The sequence below is a fragment of the Curcuma longa genome, chromosome 8, assembly GCF_044706935.1.
Source record: "Curcuma longa cultivar G26 ecotype Majalengka, Jawa Barat chromosome 8, ITB_CL_G26_1.1, whole genome shotgun sequence".
In the NCBI taxonomy this organism is placed as follows: Eukaryota; Viridiplantae; Streptophyta; class Magnoliopsida; order Zingiberales; family Zingiberaceae; genus Curcuma; species Curcuma longa.
Window position 1 is genome coordinate 10,079,397 of NC_133868.1, and position 17,843 is coordinate 10,097,239.

The 17,843-nt window shown below is 36.9% G+C and overlaps 2 protein-coding genes, 1 non-coding gene and 1 pseudogene across 6 annotated transcripts; 3 read left to right on the forward strand and 1 right to left on the reverse strand.

Annotated features, from left to right (window-relative positions):
- The first annotated feature begins 894 nt into the window (after positions 1–894).
- On the forward strand, positions 895–6,283 carry LOC141832944 (putative choline kinase 2). 3 transcript variants are annotated; one of them, XM_074720307.1, is made up of 9 exons: positions 895–1,084; positions 1,268–1,303; positions 1,396–1,780; positions 4,131–4,252; positions 4,325–4,520; positions 5,042–5,159; positions 5,241–5,288; positions 5,736–5,836; positions 5,927–6,283. In XM_074720307.1, the coding sequence occupies exons 1-9, from the start codon at positions 897–899 to the stop codon at positions 6,023–6,025; spliced, it is 1,293 nt and encodes a 430-aa protein (XP_074576408.1). In that variant the 5' UTR covers positions 895–896; the 3' UTR covers positions 6,026–6,283. The 3 variants fall into 3 exon arrangements, with proteins under 3 accessions (XP_074576408.1, XP_074576409.1, XP_074576410.1); XM_074720308.1 differs by having other exon boundaries at positions 895–1,059; XM_074720309.1 differs by lacking the exon at positions 895–1,084 and adding an exon at positions 1,137–1,180.
- A 76-nt stretch (positions 6,284–6,359) lies between these two features.
- LOC141832945 (small GTPase LIP1-like) lies at positions 6,360–11,203 on the reverse strand. 2 transcript variants are annotated; one of them, XM_074720311.1, is made up of 8 exons: positions 10,787–11,203; positions 9,541–9,632; positions 9,315–9,456; positions 8,220–8,300; positions 7,999–8,129; positions 7,391–7,444; positions 7,184–7,314; positions 6,360–6,739 (listed from the first exon to the last, which is right to left on the reverse strand). In XM_074720311.1, the coding sequence occupies exons 1-8, from the start codon at positions 10,881–10,883 to the stop codon at positions 6,559–6,561; spliced, it is 909 nt and encodes a 302-aa protein (XP_074576412.1). In that variant the 5' UTR covers positions 10,884–11,203; the 3' UTR covers positions 6,360–6,558. The 2 variants fall into 2 exon arrangements, with proteins under 2 accessions (XP_074576412.1, XP_074576411.1); XM_074720310.1 differs by having other exon boundaries at positions 7,999–8,300; positions 10,787–11,201.
- LOC141834003 (pectate lyase-like) lies at positions 10,882–14,568 on the forward strand (annotated as a pseudogene).
- A 3,015-nt stretch (positions 14,569–17,583) lies between these two features.
- Positions 17,584–17,657, forward strand: TRNAV-AAC (transfer RNA valine (anticodon AAC)). The gene has a single exon. It is a non-coding gene; the product is annotated as a tRNA-Val (tRNA).
- Positions 17,658–17,843: the final 186 nt, after the last annotated feature.

Sequence of the window (17,843 nt, forward strand, 5' to 3'; positions counted from 1 at the left end):
GTCACTTAGAGAGTTGTCCTTGTTTCAAATCATCAAAGTTTCTTGACTTATCAATTGCTCAAGCTCCTTCGCATCCTAGAGTCCATTTTACTAAAATTTTATCCTTTAGATGTCTTATATCATCCTTCATTGCTTACTTCTTAGTCCATCTCATATTAGGCCTTTAAGCCATTGAATTAGACCTACATTTTCAACTCTGGTCATGCGTATAATGCCTGTATACCTGAATTAACCTTCTTCCATATCGCGTGAAGTACTAAACCATCCATATACAACTTAGTAAATCTATGCAAATTTAATACATACAAACTAGTAATATATGCAAATCTAACTTCAGTCATTTATGCAACACATTAAGATATTTTATTTGAACACGGACATTTAGAACACAATTTTATCAACACAAGACATTGTCTTCTTCTTCATCTTCTTCGATCTTGCCTTCGACCTTCGAGTTTCGATCCACAGGGGTGTTTGAAGCCACAAAGGCTATTGAACACCATTGAGGATCAACAAGTTATAAATGTGGGTGGACCCAAAAGTGCCAAAACTATATATTCTAAACAAGAGTCAATAGTGGCCAACTCCATTGACAACCAACACCTCCACTTTATTTATAAACTCAGGACTAAATTGATATACTTTGCTGATGATTAAGAAGTAAGATGTAATTTATCAATTCTGAAGGGGGAAAACAAAAAATGTAAAATGCAGCCATCTGAACAACGTGATCTGACCGATATCAACTAATTTTGACCAAATTCGGCAATAAAATCGAGCCGAACCGGTCCAAATTAGAACGGATTGAGCTCTAAACCGGTACTGCCGACCGGTTTTTTCTAGATCGATAAATACAGAAGCTTGTCACGGCAACTCGACAAGCATTGGCTTTGACCATGCTTGCGAAGACAGCGAGAGTGGCGTTGAGTCGCGCCTGCCTTCGTCCATGCTCTGTGTTCGTAATGCGCGCGGGTTCGCCGCTGCCACGCCGGCGATTCCACCCTTGTCGGCGGGGCGCGTCGCCTCGTGCGCGCATTGCACCGCAGCGCGTATCTGTTGGTACCCACGAGGACTCTTCTAACTTGTATGCTTCGGTTGATTCCTTCCTCTTTTGTCGCAGAGCCGTTCTTTTTTGCATTTCCTTCTCCTCTGATCTTATCCGCCGCCCGGCTATCTTAGGGTGTTTTTCGTTTTTTTCCCAAAGCGTTGCTTGTTTCTTCTTGTTTTATAACGCTAAAAATCCTTCTTTTGGTCTTCTTTGATTTAGGGTTCCTGTCACGCGCAAAAATATTCCATCTTTAAGGTACTTTTGGATCAATTTTCCTCGCCAAGTTTGATCCTTTTGCGTTAGAATTAGCCCATTAAGTTTGTTTTTTCCCCCTCCTTTTTCTCTAGTTTTTTTGGTGGCGGCTTCTCAAAAATGGGAGCAGCTGAGGTATCTGAACTCATCGGGGGCGCCGAGAGGATCCCTAAGGAAGCGAAGAAGATCCTGTACGAGTTGGCGTCGAAATGGAGCGACGTCGCGGATTCCCGGGCGTTGGAGGTGGTGCAACTCAAGGGGGCGATGACGAACGCGGTGTACCAGGTCAACTGGCCAACCATGTCCAAGGACGGCGTGTCGCCGAAAGTGCTGGTCCGGATTTACGGTGACGGGGTGGACGTCTTCTTCGATCGTGAGGGCGAGATCCGGACGTTCGAGTGCATGTCGCGGCACGGGCAGGGACCGTTGCTCCTCGGGCGTTTTGCAACCGGCCGGGTCGAGGAATTCATCAACGCTCGCGTATGTGCTTCATGCTCTTAAAAATCCCCCTTTTATGATTACCGTTTTTGCTAATTAATATATGAAAAATCAAAAAATATTTTGATTGATTCTTTATGCATTTCCTGGTGGCATCAAAGATTGAGAATCCGTATTATAATTTGGACATAGTTTGTGATGTTTCAATCCTTTCGCATTAATGTCCATTAGGGTTTCTAAGTAAAATGCGGCTTTTACCTGTAAATTTTTTTTTAGTATACTTGTTGTAGTTCGTATCCAACCTCAAATAATTGTGACCAACACAGGTTGATGATGATGACAACCACGAACTACTGATTATTGTTCAATCAGATGGCATTTCTTTATGAAATTGTTCCTTGTGATGTCCTTGAGGCATCTGGTTCGTTATTTAAAGGCTGATTCTTGATTCCTTCTTCCAACTTCTATGAATTCTATAGTAGATGTTGCTTTGGACATCTGCTTTGCACCTTATGCTTTATTCTGTTCCTATCTACTGGAAGCATAAAACTTATAGCATGATCTCAGTTTTACAAATTGTAGAAAAAAAAGTAAATTTAGTTTATTACTCATAAAACCAAGTAATGAAAAATGATTGAATTAATTTGAATATTAATTGTGATATTGTCTTACATAGATCCCAATGGTGGGACCGGGTGCACCATTGGAATATTGATGATCTGGCTGTCTTAATAATGTATCTAGTAGCTGAATGAGATTAAAGCAACGGTGGTGAATTTATTGTGATAGTTTGAGATTCTCCCTCTAAATTGAAAAATATGATACCTTCAAGCTGTAAAGGCTGGTTATCTGAAATTATGTCCCTTAATTATGTGTTGGGGCCCTAGTTTTCCTCCTTTACCTCTCTATGGCCTTAATGTTGGCGTTGCATGCAAAAATTTAGTATCCTCCTGTTGAAACAAGTTATATTTTTCTTTAGGGAAACTAAAGGACAAATGTGAGCTAGGAACAGATAAATAAATGCATGTAGAAGATACAAGTGTGCATAGCTATAGTATGCAGGGAAAGACATCCACCAAGAAGTGAAGATTTTTAATAGGAAGTAAATCATTTAAGAAGAAAGGTAATGAAAGTAAGAAATACTTGGTGAACAATACCACTAGTGCTAATGATTTGCCTGTTCCAAAAAGATTGTGAAGCATGATTCCACAACATAGATATTCAATTTTCTGGAACTGCATTGTCCTCCATATTACACATTCCAAATCCAACAAATTCAATTGTTACATGGATTGATTCTCTGGCGGAATTTTTTGTTTTGACAATCTAAGTGTCTTGGATTCCTGTTCAAGATTAAAATAAGAAAGTTGCTAGAGCATTAGAAGCCTTTACAGTTGGAAATTCATCTTTAATTTTAGGGTTTCTTTTCTTAAGAAAAAATCCTCATATCATGTAGTAGATCATTGTGATTTTCTTCTGTAATTTTGATCGATGTAGGCTTTCCTTAGTTTAGAAGAGAACCAGATTCGACTTTATCTGTATTCTTCTCTAGTGAGGTGTCTTTTAGCTTCACTGTCATTTCCAGTTTTTTAAAAATTAGAGTATTATGTATAATAAAGAAGATTATGTATATATACAATAATAATAAAAAACCTGTAAAGGAAAGAGGGAATCCAATCAATAGGTTTTTTTACTCCCCTTTTTCTATCAAAAATGGTTTATCTTCGCTATAATTACAAGAGGATAATGACCCTTTATTTTTTCAACCTGATTGCTCTTTTGATTTTGGAATTAATTATCTTTATCACTATACTATTTCTTTTACACATTCGTCTCAAAACTATCTGACTGGCCTGTTCTTAATGTATACATCCAAGTAGATGTACCAGAATACAACTTAGCTTCTCTGCAAGGTGTGCTGCAACCTTTGGTTGGTTTTTGACTGATTTATAATGCATCTCATAACTCATGGGACTCAAGTTCCTGAAGCTTTCGGTACATGAATCTTATCATCCCCATTGGACTATATGCAAGGTTCTAACATATATTATCGTCAACTATACTGTGATACATGATCTCATAGTTCAAGAAATTCCTTGTCTTGCAAATTTTTGACTATTTATATCTTGTGAACTTTATAGATTGGAACCCCTCTGGATTAATTGTCTGAGTATAGTGATGATAAGAAATATGGTTTTACTGCACACAAGGAAAACCATATTTTTTCAAAAAGTAACCTTGTCATCTCAGAATTCAGTAAAGAAACCTGTTAATTGTTTAAAAAAAAAAAAAAGAAACTGAAGAATATTCTTTTCGTGTTTGGTTAATTTTTTTAATAGATAAGTTGCAGTTTATACATAATTTGCATATGTCCCTTTTTTTTTGTATTCAGACTCTTTCTGCAGCTGACCTTCGGGACCCCAATGTGTCTTCTCTGATAGCCTCAAAATTAAAGGAGTTCCATGATCTCGGCATGCCCGGTCCAAGGAAAGTCTCCTTATGGGAAAGATTAAGGTAAATTGTAGTTATTTGGCAGTTTTGAACCTAGAGTTGAGCATTTGATTGTAGCTCATATTTTATTGTCAGGACTTGGCTTAAAGGAGCTATCAGATTGTGCTCACCTGAAGAAGTTGAAGAATTTCAGTTGGATAAACTTGCTGATGAGATAAAGATGTTGGAAAAGATACTGTCTGCAGAAGATCAAAGTATTGGGTTTTGCCATAATGATCTTCAATATGGCAATATCATGATGGATGAAGAGTTCAAACAAGTGACAATCATTGTAAGTTATCTTTGTGGTCTTATTTTTTGAGATTATAACTATTATTGTTTGGTCTCGGCTAAACTTTAAGATTTTCTGTTGAGGTTAAATAATAGCTAAGAGAATAGGATATGATGGAATGGCTGGCTATTCCTGTAAACCTGTCGTTAAGTGGTTCAGTTCCAGCTAGGCATTTTCTCCTTGTATCCTATTCATCATTTCTCTGTCATTTTCCTCAGGCTTCTACTGAATTGTTCTGGAAGAGTATCCAGGCCACTTATTAAATTATTTTTTTTGGGTGCATCACACTTTACTAGCCTTCTGAACTTGCAATTAAAAATAACTTAATAAATCTTCTGTTTAATGTGGAGATGAGATCTTGTTTCTTGGTTCACTTGTCCAGTAAGTCTTGGCTTTCATGGTTGGTTCAATCAAATCTCTTGGCATTTTGACACAAGCTCCCCAGTGGCAGTTTTCTGTTGAGCATTTCTGAGCATGCAAAAATTTTGCTTTCTAATTCCTTTCTTTCCTTTTTGTTGTAGGACTACGAATACGCAAGTTTTAACCCTGTCGCATATGATATTGCCAATCATTTCTGTGAGATGGCTGCTGATTACCATACACAAACACCTCACGTTTTGGATTTCAACAAGTACCCAGGTTGCTGATTGCTGTGATGTATGTTTCCATATAGTCTTATTATTGAGGTTCATACCCATGATATTCTTTCCTGTAAAACAGATGTTGAGGAGCGAAAAAGATTTGTTCAGACTTATCTAACTTCTTCAGGTAATTATATAGGATATCGAGACAACACTATGACATTTTCTATTTAAAGTCAATGCTTATATTCAATTTTATGCTGAATACTAGTATATATATATATATATATATATATATATATATATATATCACAATTAAACTGTGAAACTTTTGACAAAACCCAGTAGTTTGAACTTCAACTGCTGGTGGTATATCATCATTTTTCGGTAGGCTATTTAGTATCTTTACTTGGTACTAAAATTTGTTAGAATCCTGTTAATTTCATTGTAGTCTTAGGGAACAAACTATGCATTCTTCTGTGTTTAGTCACTTCCTACTTCAAACCAAGAGGAGTATGTAAATTTGCTGGGTGTCACTGCAAACATCCTTACTCCACTGGAGTCAGAAGCACCATGATTGAAGCATGGATTAAATACCTTTTTTTTGCTCTTTGTTCAATTATCACAATTGCAGGTGAGAAGCTGATAGAGGCTGAAGTCGAGACAATGCTGCAGCTTATCGAGAAATATGCTCTCGCCAGCCATCTTCTTTGGGGCCTCTGGGGGATTATATCCGTAGGCTCGCTGTCTTCAGTTTACCTTCTACCATCTATTTATTCGGTATCATTGTCAAAGTTGATTGATGACCATTCCTTTCGCCTATAGGAACGCCTTAATGATATCGACTTCGAGTACATGGAATACGCAAGGCAGAGATTTCGGCAATACTGGTTGGTGAAACCTGAAGTATTAGGATCCAACTGAAGTGTTGCTTATAGAATCTCCCTATGCTGCTATATGATATTGGCAAATGTTATGGAAACTGCAAATGCCAAAAGGAAACCTATCTTTTCTTTGATTTAGTCTGTGCAAATTGGAAATTGCATGTGAATGATTTCCATGTGTAGATATCAATGTATGCTGGGTTCTTGGACCTTTGCTGACTCTCAGTTTATTGGAGAGCAAAAGTACAGTTAAGGGAAGAAAATAATACTAAACTGTCCTATTTATACTTTGCCTTTCCATGATGACCAAATAAGAGTGGCTCACTCGAGTATCAGCAGCAGGGGCATTAAAATATCCTGAAAATTCAGTCAAGAAGGAAAACAAAGAAGTTGATCATTAAGTAGATCGTAGCAACATGAGTCACAGGCCCTTTATTACAAATAAGCTGTCCGTAATCCTTCTCTTATTGATAAAGAATTAGCATTCTCCACAAAGAATGGTTGTAAAAGAATTCAGTATACACTTCGACTCGTAATCACACAGGAACGATTACAAACTAAGTAAAACTTGAATCAAAAAATGATATCAGGTCTGTATGATTTTGTGCTGCTAGTTTGAGGCGAGCTAGAAGCTGAGAATCTGTGTAAATTGTAGTTCTCAGGCCCTGAGACAGGCTGCTGTGGATGTATGGTCGGTGCGATGTTCAGCAGAGGAAGTGGTGGTGCATTGTACTTGATATCATCACTGCTAAAGCTGATAGAAAAGAAATGCATTAATCCCATAATTGCAAATTGATGGGTCTGAGGGAACATCATTAAGGATGTTAGGCATAAAGAATCGCTAAGAGAACTAGAAGAGGTGGACATTATGCTATGTCAAGGGCAAGGCCTCTAATGGATGAAGCCAGACACCAAAACAAGCAAACTCAGAATGTAAGAACGACTGTTTAGATTTTCTTGTTTATTTCAACGAGTGTTGCAAAAGTATGCATACTTAACAATAAAATTTCCAAGTACTATTTCAGCTTGATGTAGAACAGAGTTAATCGGTTGGCATGCTAGATTATCAAGGAAGAGAGGCAGAAAAATAAAATTTCTAGATTAGCCTCAGATGGTGGCAAAATAAAAGGAACTCTTTTCTTTTGTGTATGCACTTAACAATCCTGCACTCCTAGTATTCTTAATCTAGGAAATATACCTCAATCTTCTGTGAAGTTGATCATCATCACTTGAATTATTGGCTGTTTGTAGAATGGAGTTCTGCAAGGGGCTTACGGGCCAAGGAGTAGGAGCTGGTGGTTCATCAGAGAAATATCTTCTCCTAATCAACTGAGACCAACATGATCTAATAATCAATAATCAATTGGAATGAAATAGCCACCAAAATCAAAAGAACAATACAAACCACACGGAAGAACTTAATAACAGCTTCCTTATCATATCTGGCTTCTTTAGCAGCCTGCATATGTGAATACAATTAGAATAGTTGTTCAATATAGTTAAAATGCAGACCAAACAGCTGGATTTTCTTATTTCTCACAAACAACAATGGAAGAGTACAGGTTAATTTAAAAAACTAAAATTAGTGAAAAAAATAGAGTATTCTTCACAGAGACATTTGAAAATAATTGTTCGGAGAGGAATACTTTCCCCAGTATAAGGTTCTTAATTATTTACAATAATTTCAATGAAATACTAGAGATATAACTTTCTAATTCAGAATTGAAAGCCTAGAAGTGTTTGCTTTGTTGTATCAACAATTGGTATTATGTTTTCATTTGTGTTTTGACTTCCAGTTGGTCAGGTTTGACTTAGTTATTTTTATATGTTTGACAGCGTGTAAGACCTTGAAATAGTGCACCAAGGTTAATGACTTGGTGCATTATAAAATTTTGATCCATAGTGAATCAACTCCGTAATAAAACTAATTACAATGATTCAAAACTAAAAAGGAGGCGTAAAATTCTCATGGAGTAATGAATTTTAGCAAGGATTCTAAGATACTTTTCTTACTGTTAAGAGGCCTGAAATTCCAGGAAAGCTATCAGTCAATGGAAGTTCTTCACTAGAAGGGAGAAACCCTTGCTTCTCAACCCAATGACGAGCAACATCAACAAGATTGCCACCACTCACCCTCATTCTGTCTTTGGCAACAATGTCGTTCTTGTTAGCAATAACAAGATAAGGAACAGGAAGTCCTCCAGGACCACCAGATCCTGGAGCTGAAAATGTACCATTTGCTGCAATCTCGGCAGCCCACTTTTGCAAATTGGTCTTTGTCCTCCTTTGGGAGAGATCATGAACAAATATAACACCTACGAAGGAAATTAAGTAACAATTTGTCTTCTTTCATGGATTCTCAGTAAATCATATAGCAAGTTGATTCAAACAACATAAAAGACACAGCATCTTACATGAAACTATGAGTTACCTTTATTACTATTTACTATTATTTATTATGTAATATTAAACATTAATGACTTAGAAATTTGTCAGATAGACAAATGTGCTATGTATTATGGCTCTAGAGAAGAAATTTTTGTCTGAAAAATAATAATATATGATAGATGAAAAGAATGCAAGTCCTGATTCCAGCATCATGTATGTTCCATCTTAAGAAAGTTAAAGAATCTGAATAACTAAAATAAAGCAGACATTGTAGAAGATAGGTACCACAGGTCCCAGAAAAAAAGCCCTGCAAATTTGTGATAGATATGTGCCTACAGGCAATCAGAGTATATTTCCTATTTAACATCCTGTGCCTTCAGCTTGTAAATTGGTAATATGATATTAGCAAATTCCCAGGTTGCCCCCTATGAAATTATTCACCTAGGTCAATTTCGTTCCACTAGAATACCTAAAGTTATGTACTTTAAACCAATTGTAAAGGCACTGAACTAAATCTGCTAGTTATTTCAACTTTAATTATCTGAACATACAACAGATAATAACTGCTAAATCAAGTTGATATGTGAAGTTTGAGCTTCAAAGTACACAACCATTCAATGTTCAAATACAGACTAATCATTATCACCATCAAACTGTGTTAGTCTGAACAATTGCATTCATATATCAACCTATAACTATTAACAGAAAGCGAAGAAATCCCTATCCCTTAAATGTTTGACTACATGCATTTTGTATGGAAACACTGCAAAGAAGCACCAAGCATTTATAAGAAATTCTTTCATTAAATCACCACTCTACCAGAATTAACATATAGCCCACCCTTCCATTCATGTCATTCACACAGATATCTCTCTCATGAAGTCAATGATGTCAAAAGTGAAATTCAGTACTATATAAACTAAACGAAAAGACAAAAGTACCATTAATTTCTCTATAGAAAAGAGATCGACAATCCTTGTAGCGTTCATGCCCTGAGACATCCCACAGCTCAATAAAAAAATCTCTTTGTGAATCCACATTTAAGCTATTGGAGGAACTACTAGCACTTCCATATGAAATATGCTGGTAAGATAACAATAGATTTATAAGCAAACAATGACAGAAACAACATAACCTAAGAGAAACAGAACTTAAACAATGAATTACCTTGACACCAACTGTACAACCAACTGTTTGAGAAGGTCGAGAAATTGAAGCACCTTTCAAGATTAGGTGTACTACAGAAGTCTTTCCAACACCTAACACAAGATTGAAGATCACACTCAAGTGGTTAACTACAAGAACTATCCATAATAACCACACTCCATATGCAAAACTCCTAAAAGTTAAAAGGTATGGTATAAGTGCATGAATATATATATATATAGCAGTCTATTTGTAGAATTGCATAGGAATAAAAATACATCAAATCTCTCCACCACCTACTACAGGATTGAAGTTCACGCTGAAGTGGTTAACTACAACAGTTATCCAGACATAATTGCATTCCATAGACACGACTTGTATAAGTGCATGAAGATATATACATTTATTTGCAATGCAAGGTTTTCAAAATCATTTGAAAGACTAACTGCATGAGAGAAAAATGTATCAGATATGTTCCTGGAAAACAGTAAATCCACAAATCACAAGTATATTATATATGGAAAATTATAGAGAACAAAGAAAAGAAAATGATCAGGTTTTAAGTCATTAACAAAAATGATGGCATGTTTCTCCTAACCATTGGGCATTTGAAACAACTCCCAATTATGAAACTTACAATTACAATCTTACTGAACTCATGATGATTCTAAAAGAATGTTTCAGTTCTTATAACAACTAGATTCATCCAGAAAAGGAAAGCTCTGATTGGGTTATTTTTGTACTTTACTGAAATGCATACCAAAGGGAGTCTTAAGTTTTGATAAGTCAAATATTTATAACCTCCATTAGTCTATTAGGCCATGATACCGTGTCAGCAAAAACTAGCTACCTTATCTCGTCAGACCAGCTTCAAAAACTTCTAGAGGTGAATCACTGGTTTTTTACGTTGGAAAAGTTGGTCTAGAAATATACACAGCAGATAGGGTTCGTTTAGGTCATTAACCTAAATGTCATACCAATAGTATTCGGCTCAAATCACAACAATAAAAAAAAATCTAGAGAAATTAAACAATGAATTGGAATATACATTGATAAATAAGGGAAGAAATCTAATCGCTTATCTCAAAACCATTCACTCTAAAAACAGTTAATGGCAAAAGTCCTAAAGACTAGGAAATAAGTGCAAAGAAGAAAACTTACGAAAACAACTACTACAATCATCATTAGCAAATTGGTATAAAATGGTGAAAAGACCGTCTAATGATCCAACGAGTAATTACTAAAAAAAATGGGAGAAATGAAGTACCTGCATCGCCGACTACAAGAACACGGACCTGCCTAAGAGGAGGGCCGCTGTTGTACTCCCAATTACTGCTCTCCCTCTCCTTCTGCCTCCAAAACATGGTAGTTGCGCACGGATCCTTGGATCAGATTAAAGATCGACCTCCTGCAAATCGAAGACGGAGAGGATCGGTTGCAATGTCACCTCGCCAAATTGAGCATCATCATCCAGGAACGCCGACAAAAGACTCAAAATCACAACGAGAAAAGCATCGGCGGTCGATTCGCGATCCAGCAAGCAATGCAACCGTGCAGCTTGTAGATCAAAAAGGCACGACGATGGAGAGCCCCAAAGCTAAAGCAATCGTGAGGTTGAGAGATCTTCGGCTTAATTTTTCCTGATTTTTTTCTTATTCTTTTGATGCATTTCATTCATTTGGTTTTGGTTTTCCACTCGAGAGCAAACCCAGAAGGTGCTGGAACACGCAAAGGTGTGAAATGGGCTGGGCCTCCGTGGCATTTTATTTTGAAGGTGGAGGAATGACCCGAATTCTAAGTCGTTATTTAGACAGGTGCTTGCAGGAATGACTAAGCGTGACAGGCTGTCGTTATCAAAAGAGCATTTATTAAAAGTGAAAATAATTCTATTCACTATTATTAATCTAAAGCAAAAAATATTTTAAGTTTGAATCAAATTCAAATTTATAAAAAAAAATAAAGTAAACTTGAATAATTATTTAAATAACTTGATTCATTTACGATGAAAGCTCGTTGACTCCGCCATCCAAAACACTTATTTATAGGGGGAAATTAATCTATTATTCCTTTATTTTTAAATTAGTTTTTTTAATCAAAAGAGCATTTATTAAAAGTGAAAAAAAAATTCTATTCACTATTATTAATCTAAAGCAAAAAATATTTTAAGTTGTCCTATAATTTTAGATTTGCTATGAGAGATTATTTACAGCGTAAATTTTATTAAAATTTACATATGTAATATTTAGATAAATAAAAAAGAACAGTTCAAATGGGACTTTTTTATTTGTGCTAATTTGAAATGATGTTTTTTTTACTTTACTCGTGAATAGTTAATGATTTAAAAGTATTTATATTCACAGTTTCCTCCTTATCAAAAGCTTAATGATTACAATCATAAATTAGTAAAATGAGTAACAAATTAGGGTAATGAGAAGTATACTGACTAAAAATAAGACATTGATTGTTTTAAAAAATAGAATGATAAATGAACAAGATATTTGTGAATATGTATGATATTTGTATGGATAATTAAGAACTTAATTATATTTGTTTAAAACTCATAAATGATCTATAAATAATTATAATTTTATTTTTATAATATAAAATCTATAATGAATAAAAATATAAAATATAATATAATATTACATATATATATATATATTTTAAAAACAAAATAATAATGTTTATTTATTAAATTATTATTTAATTCAACTAAAATTGGATAAAACTTTTAGTAAATAAATATAAAAAAACTCAATAAATTACAGATTATTTAGTACCCTGTTTTGATTTATTTTTTTATTTTTCCTCTAAACTTCAGAGGTGGAATCAGTAATTTTTTTTTCCCCACAATCATAAAAGAGGAGGTAATTGAGAAGTTACATTGATCATGACGGGAGAGAATATTGCCCTTGTATGGAAATCTTATTCACTTTAGTAAAAGTAAATCCATCTAATAGATAACAACTTCAATTATACCTTGAGATAAAGTTGGCAAGATAACAATTAATGTGGCAAAATTTAATTAAGACATGAAAATAAGTCCAACACCGACACATTCCAAATATAGTAAGGATGTCAACGGCCCCTAGATCCTCCTTTCCCTCCGAACAATCCAAATCTAATCCCTCAACTAAATGCCAACACTACTAACTAACCCACCTACGCCCCAAACCTCTGGTGGCCAACCTCCCTTGTCGCTTCCTCTTCCTCGCTATTTAAGCAGCCTCGCCCTCCCATGGCTCCATGTTGCAGGGCTACCAACAATGGCCCTCTCCTCTTAGGCCTCACCTCTCTCCATCTCTGACCTCCCAACGATTTACCTCGTACTGGTTCGAACGCGCGCAGATCTTAGCTAGCTAGAAAGTAATCGCCGACGTCATCAAGGCCAAAGCTCCTCTTCCTCTGCCTTCTCTTCTTGGCCTTCGCTGCCTCCGCCACCGCCCACATCGCCGAGTACGATGAGTACTGGGAGAAGAAGGCGGCGCTGGCCCTCGCCCAGTCCAAAGCCGCCTACAACCCCAACCCCGAGTCCGTCGCCAACACCTTCAATGCCGATGTCCACAAGTATAATAACTGTTTTGAGATTTTAATTTCAATTCGTCTTGATGATTTTGATTTTGATTTTGGTTAATTTCAATTCAAATCGGAAGAGCGATGGATATGGAGCATGCGAGCACGAACAGCACGAGGAGAGGGCTGCGCGGGAGGAAGAAGAAGGGCGGGCCGTGCGTGGCGACGAACCCGATCGACCGGTGCTGGAGGTGCCGCGGCGATTGGCACAAGAACCGGAAGCGGCTGGCGAAGTGCGCGAGGGGGTTCGGGCGGCACACCACCGGCGGGATGGCCGGGCGGTTTTACGTCGTGACCGACCCGAGGGACGACGACATGGTGAACCCGCGGAGGGGCACGCTGCGGTGGGGCGTGACCCGAAACCGGCCGCTCTGGATCGTCTTCGCCAAGGACATGATCATCCGCCTCAGCGAGGAGCTGATCGTGAACAGCAACAAGACGATCGACGGCCGCGGAGTCAACGTCCGCATCGCCAACGGCGCCGGCATCACCATCCAGTACGTCCACAACGTCATCCTCCACAGCCTCCACATCCAGGACATCACGCAGGGGACGGCGGCTTGATCCGCGACTCCGAGACGCACTACGGCCTCCGCACCCGCAGCGACGGCGACGGCATCTCCATCTTCGGCTCCAGCGACATCTGGATCGACCACGTCTCCATGTCCAATTGCGGCGACGGCCTCATCGACGCCATCATGGGATCCACCGCCATCACCATCTCCAACTCCCACTTCACCCAGCACAACGACGTACGAACACACAATTCATCAAATCGATCGACCACAAACTAACTAATTAACACAATTCCTCGATCTCTGCGCGCGTATTAATTCTCTCTCCTTCAGGTGATGCTGTTTGGGGCTAGCGATGGTTACTCGCCCGATGCGCTCATGCAGATCACCGTCGCCTTCAACCACTTCGGGAGAGGTCTCGTCCAGAGAATGCCAAGGTATAATAATAATTCAAACATCTCGTCTTGCTCGATATCGATTGATGATATCACAATTCACAAACTAATAAGCAGATGCCGGTGGGGATTCGTTCACGTCGTTAACAACGACTACACCCACTGGCTGATGTACGCGATCGGCGGCAGCAAGCACCCCACCATTCTCAGCCAAGGGAACCGGTTCATCGCTCCACCAAACATCTATGCCAGAGAGGTAAGAAGCGATTAAGGTCGATTAATCCTGTACTTTTGGCAGCACTCGCAAATTAAATGCCTGCCTAATTTCTAAACTCATTGCAGGTGACGAAGAGAGAGTACTCTCCGGAGAACGTCTGGAAGGACTGGAGCTGGAGATCCGAAGGTGACCGACGAAGAACGGGGCGTTCTTCGTGCAGTCGGGAAGCGACCCGAACAAGGCGACGTTTGACCAGAAGGATCTGATCAAGGCGAAGCCGGGAACGTTCGTGAACAGGCTCACGCGCTACTCGGGCTCTCTGGATTGCGTCCGCGGCCGGCCATGCTAATTCTTCTGCTTCGCGTGAGACCATGCGAGTCATTCATTCTTCGAGGGGAGTGTGATATAGTATTTGATTATTAATTAATTTTACTGAAAACTCAACTCTAATTCTATAAAATACACTATACTCGTAATTAATATTTCAAATGATAATTAATTTCAAAGCAAATACACTATACTCGTAAATTCGAGATGAACATCTACAAAACCATGCAACCAATATTTCTAGTTATATAATTATAAAAAGAGAGATTATTTTTTCTTAAACAGATAGAGTGCAACCATCCACTCGTCCCCTTTGTTGTATCCAAAAAGCTCCGCAACTGAGATGAAGAAAGTCCTCCAATATGCCGTCCATTTAGTAGCTGAGTCCCTGCCGTAACATCTGGATTGAGGAAAACTATGGAGTCAGAGATATTAGAAAATGAGCTGTTGAACTAAAATCTTAGGATCCTAATAACGAAAGGCAATTTCAGTACGGCATGTTGAATAATTTCTTGAATGACAGTGGGCAAAGGCTCACAGTATTACATGCACCGTGATGTTACTTACTTTCAAAAGAATAGCTAAATCAAAGTTTTAAACTCAAACGTACCTTGTCCTTGCATAATGCTACGATTGACGAGCCAATGGTTTAGCACAGTAACATCATCCTACAAAGTGAGATAAAGGTTAAAACGTCATAAGTTATCCCTGGGTTAGTTATATAATATGTGATCAAAAATTCAAAATTCCATTCCTGTTATTAATTGGTAATGGCTGCGACTTCAGATTTCAGCATTGTAGGATGACTTAATGTTTTTCTAGTCAAATAAACCATGTTTCTACACTGTGGATCAAAATTCTATCTTTTGTTTTTGTGTTGGTAAAAGCAATCCAATTAATATAACTATGAAGGGAAATTATGGGGCATTTCATATAGTAACATCTCTTAGACATAACTAATTATAATGAGAGGGAAAAAACCTATTTTGAACTCCTCCTACTACTACTTGAGAAGGAATCCCTGTAGAAACATCACTAGGGGATGACTCTGTCATAGTGAAGAAGTCCATATTGAAGAGCATCAAGGAGGAAGATGTTATGATGTATGTGTGGCATTTCAGAGGAGGATTTGCTGCAATGGAAGAACACCACTATCAAGGAATTTGGTTTCTTGCTCTCTAAGGACTTGCAATTTTTAAGTTGTTGATGTTGTGTACAAGCAAAAGTAGTACAAGATTTGGAAGAGAAAAAACAAAATTTGGAAAAATAAGATTTTATGATGGTGAAGGGGAAAGGTTGTAGAGGAAAGAGAAATAGGTTTTATGGAGGAAGGGGGACCATGGTGCCATATTAAATTTGCAGCCTCCTCTTGAGGAAATTGAGGAGGGATAAAAGAACCCATTATGATATAAAGTTGTGAGAGAAAATATTGTATTTTTCATTTAGAAATACAAAACATGTATTTATATTCTTTAAGACAAATAATTCTAAAAACTTAGACATAAGACTAGGTTATGTCTTAAACTAAGTTGCATCTAATATTTTAAATATGCTAAAATTGTGCAGCATGGTATTAATTTATTTTCTTTGCCAGTGGTCCTTTATTAATTTACAAGGCAAACTTCTTAAATGCTATTAATATGCAATGCACAGGACAGTTTACTAGTTTCCTTCCCATTGATGTTTTGAGAATTAGGTGAGTGGTTAACACCTTTTTTTCTTGTTGAATGGGCTGTTCAACCAGATGAATTGAGGATTTATATACGAGTGCATTAGTCTAGCTTGGCAGTGGTGGTTGTTTTTTTATGGTTGATCTGGTCGGGCAAGACCTGTTGCAATAGCATTGCCTAACGGTTATAATCTTGTGGTAACATTTCTTACTAGGTTGATGTCCATTAATCATGCAGTCTAGTAACCTCATCTATTCAAAGGAAATAAGGTAACATGAAACAAAATTCCTTTAATATTAGCAAAAGGAAAATATTAGTATAAAATCCAGATTTGTGTATGCGAATAGGGGTGAGCAAGTTTGGTTAAATCGAGCAAAACCGACTGAATTTAAAAATTTTAGTTTGGTTATTTCGGAATTTCAAGTTTTTTTTCCAAAAAAATTAATTCAATTCGGTTTCGATTTCAGATTTCAATTTTAAAATTTCTTATTCGGTTAAACCGAATTAATCAAAAAAAAAAAAGTTCCTAAGTAAGTGGACTTATAAATCTTTATTTAATTGTAAATCTTCCATAATACTTAAAAAAATCTGATTATTTCAGCTAACTCAGTTTTCAACTAAATTAATCGATATTTTATCAATTTGGTTTGTTTGATTTTTATTTAATAATTCGATCGATTCGGCTAGCTCGAAAAAATTCGGTTCGATTCGATTTTAATTAATTCGATTCGATTTTAACTGAATATGAACCTACACGTAATTACATCTTAGAAAAATATCATGAAAATTGTATTTCTCAATAGGATAAAAAATATTATTAAAATATTAATCTTGATGTCGTGGTGTAGTTGGTTATTACGTTAATCTAACACACTGAAGATCTCCGATTTAAGTTCAGTGGTTCAAGTTTGGGCAATTTTACTTAAATTGTTTTTTTTTCAAAGTTAATTTACATATTAAGGAGACAAAAACAAGTAAGTTAAAGAACAAAGTAAAGTTTGAGTTATTGTTAATTTACATCCTAAGCAAACAAAAACAAGCAAGACAAGGAATAAAGTAAAGTAAACTGTGATTCCTAGAACATGGTGTGATGGTAAGAGATATGATACTTTTCCTAAGTAATCAGGGTTTAAAACGCATGCATGTAGCGCATTTGAATAATTATTGACGCTGAGACACCACATCAAGAGTCACCTTACCTCTTGCGATATAATCGGAGTAAGTTGGATACCTGATATAAAAAAATAAAGTAAATTTTGGCCATCAAGGCTACGATGCAACGGTGAGATGCTTCCACATTCACATAAAATATCATGGAAACTGTATTTCTCAATAGGATGAACAAACTTTGATTTGAATTTAAACATGGTGTCGTGGTGTAGTTGGTTATCATGTCAGTCTAACACACTGAAGGTCTCCGGTTCGAGTCCGAGCGACGCCAATTAGTTTATTTTTTTGCAATGTTAATTTACAATATTTATGTAAAAACAAGTATGTTAAGAAACAAAGTAAAGTTTGAGTTTTTTTTACGATACTTTTCCTAAGTAATCAGGGTTTAAAACACATGCATATTATTTGAATAATTAGTGACGCTGAAAGTCAAGAGTCCCCTTATTTAAGTTATTTT

What these genes read in the sequence shown, in the direction of transcription:
- LOC141832944 (XM_074720307.1), top strand. Translation starts at nt 897, where the DNA reads ATGCTTGCGAAGACAGCGAGAGTGGCGTTGAGTCGCGCCTGCCTTCGT. An exon ending in AGGAATTCATCAACGCTCGC is followed by an intron (nt 1,781 to 4,130) that starts GTATGTGCTTCA and finishes TTTTGTATTCAG; the next exon opens with ACTCTTTCTGCAGCTGACCT. An exon ending in GACTTATCTAACTTCTTCAG is followed by an intron (nt 5,289 to 5,735) that starts GTAATTATATAG and finishes TCACAATTGCAG; the next exon opens with GTGAGAAGCTGATAGAGGCT.
- LOC141832945 (XM_074720310.1), bottom strand. Translation starts at nt 10,883, where the DNA reads ATGTTTTGGAGGCAGAAGGAGAGGGAGAGCAGTAATTGGGAGTACAAC. An exon ending in TTTCTATAGAGAAATTAATG is followed by an intron (nt 8,301 to 9,314) that starts GTACTTTTGTCT and finishes TTTCCTTCGTAG; the next exon opens with GTGTTATATTTGTTCATGAT. An exon ending in GAATTTCAGGCCTCTTAACA is followed by an intron (nt 7,445 to 7,998) that starts GTAAGAAAAGTA and finishes TCACATATGCAG; the next exon opens with GCTGCTAAAGAAGCCAGATA.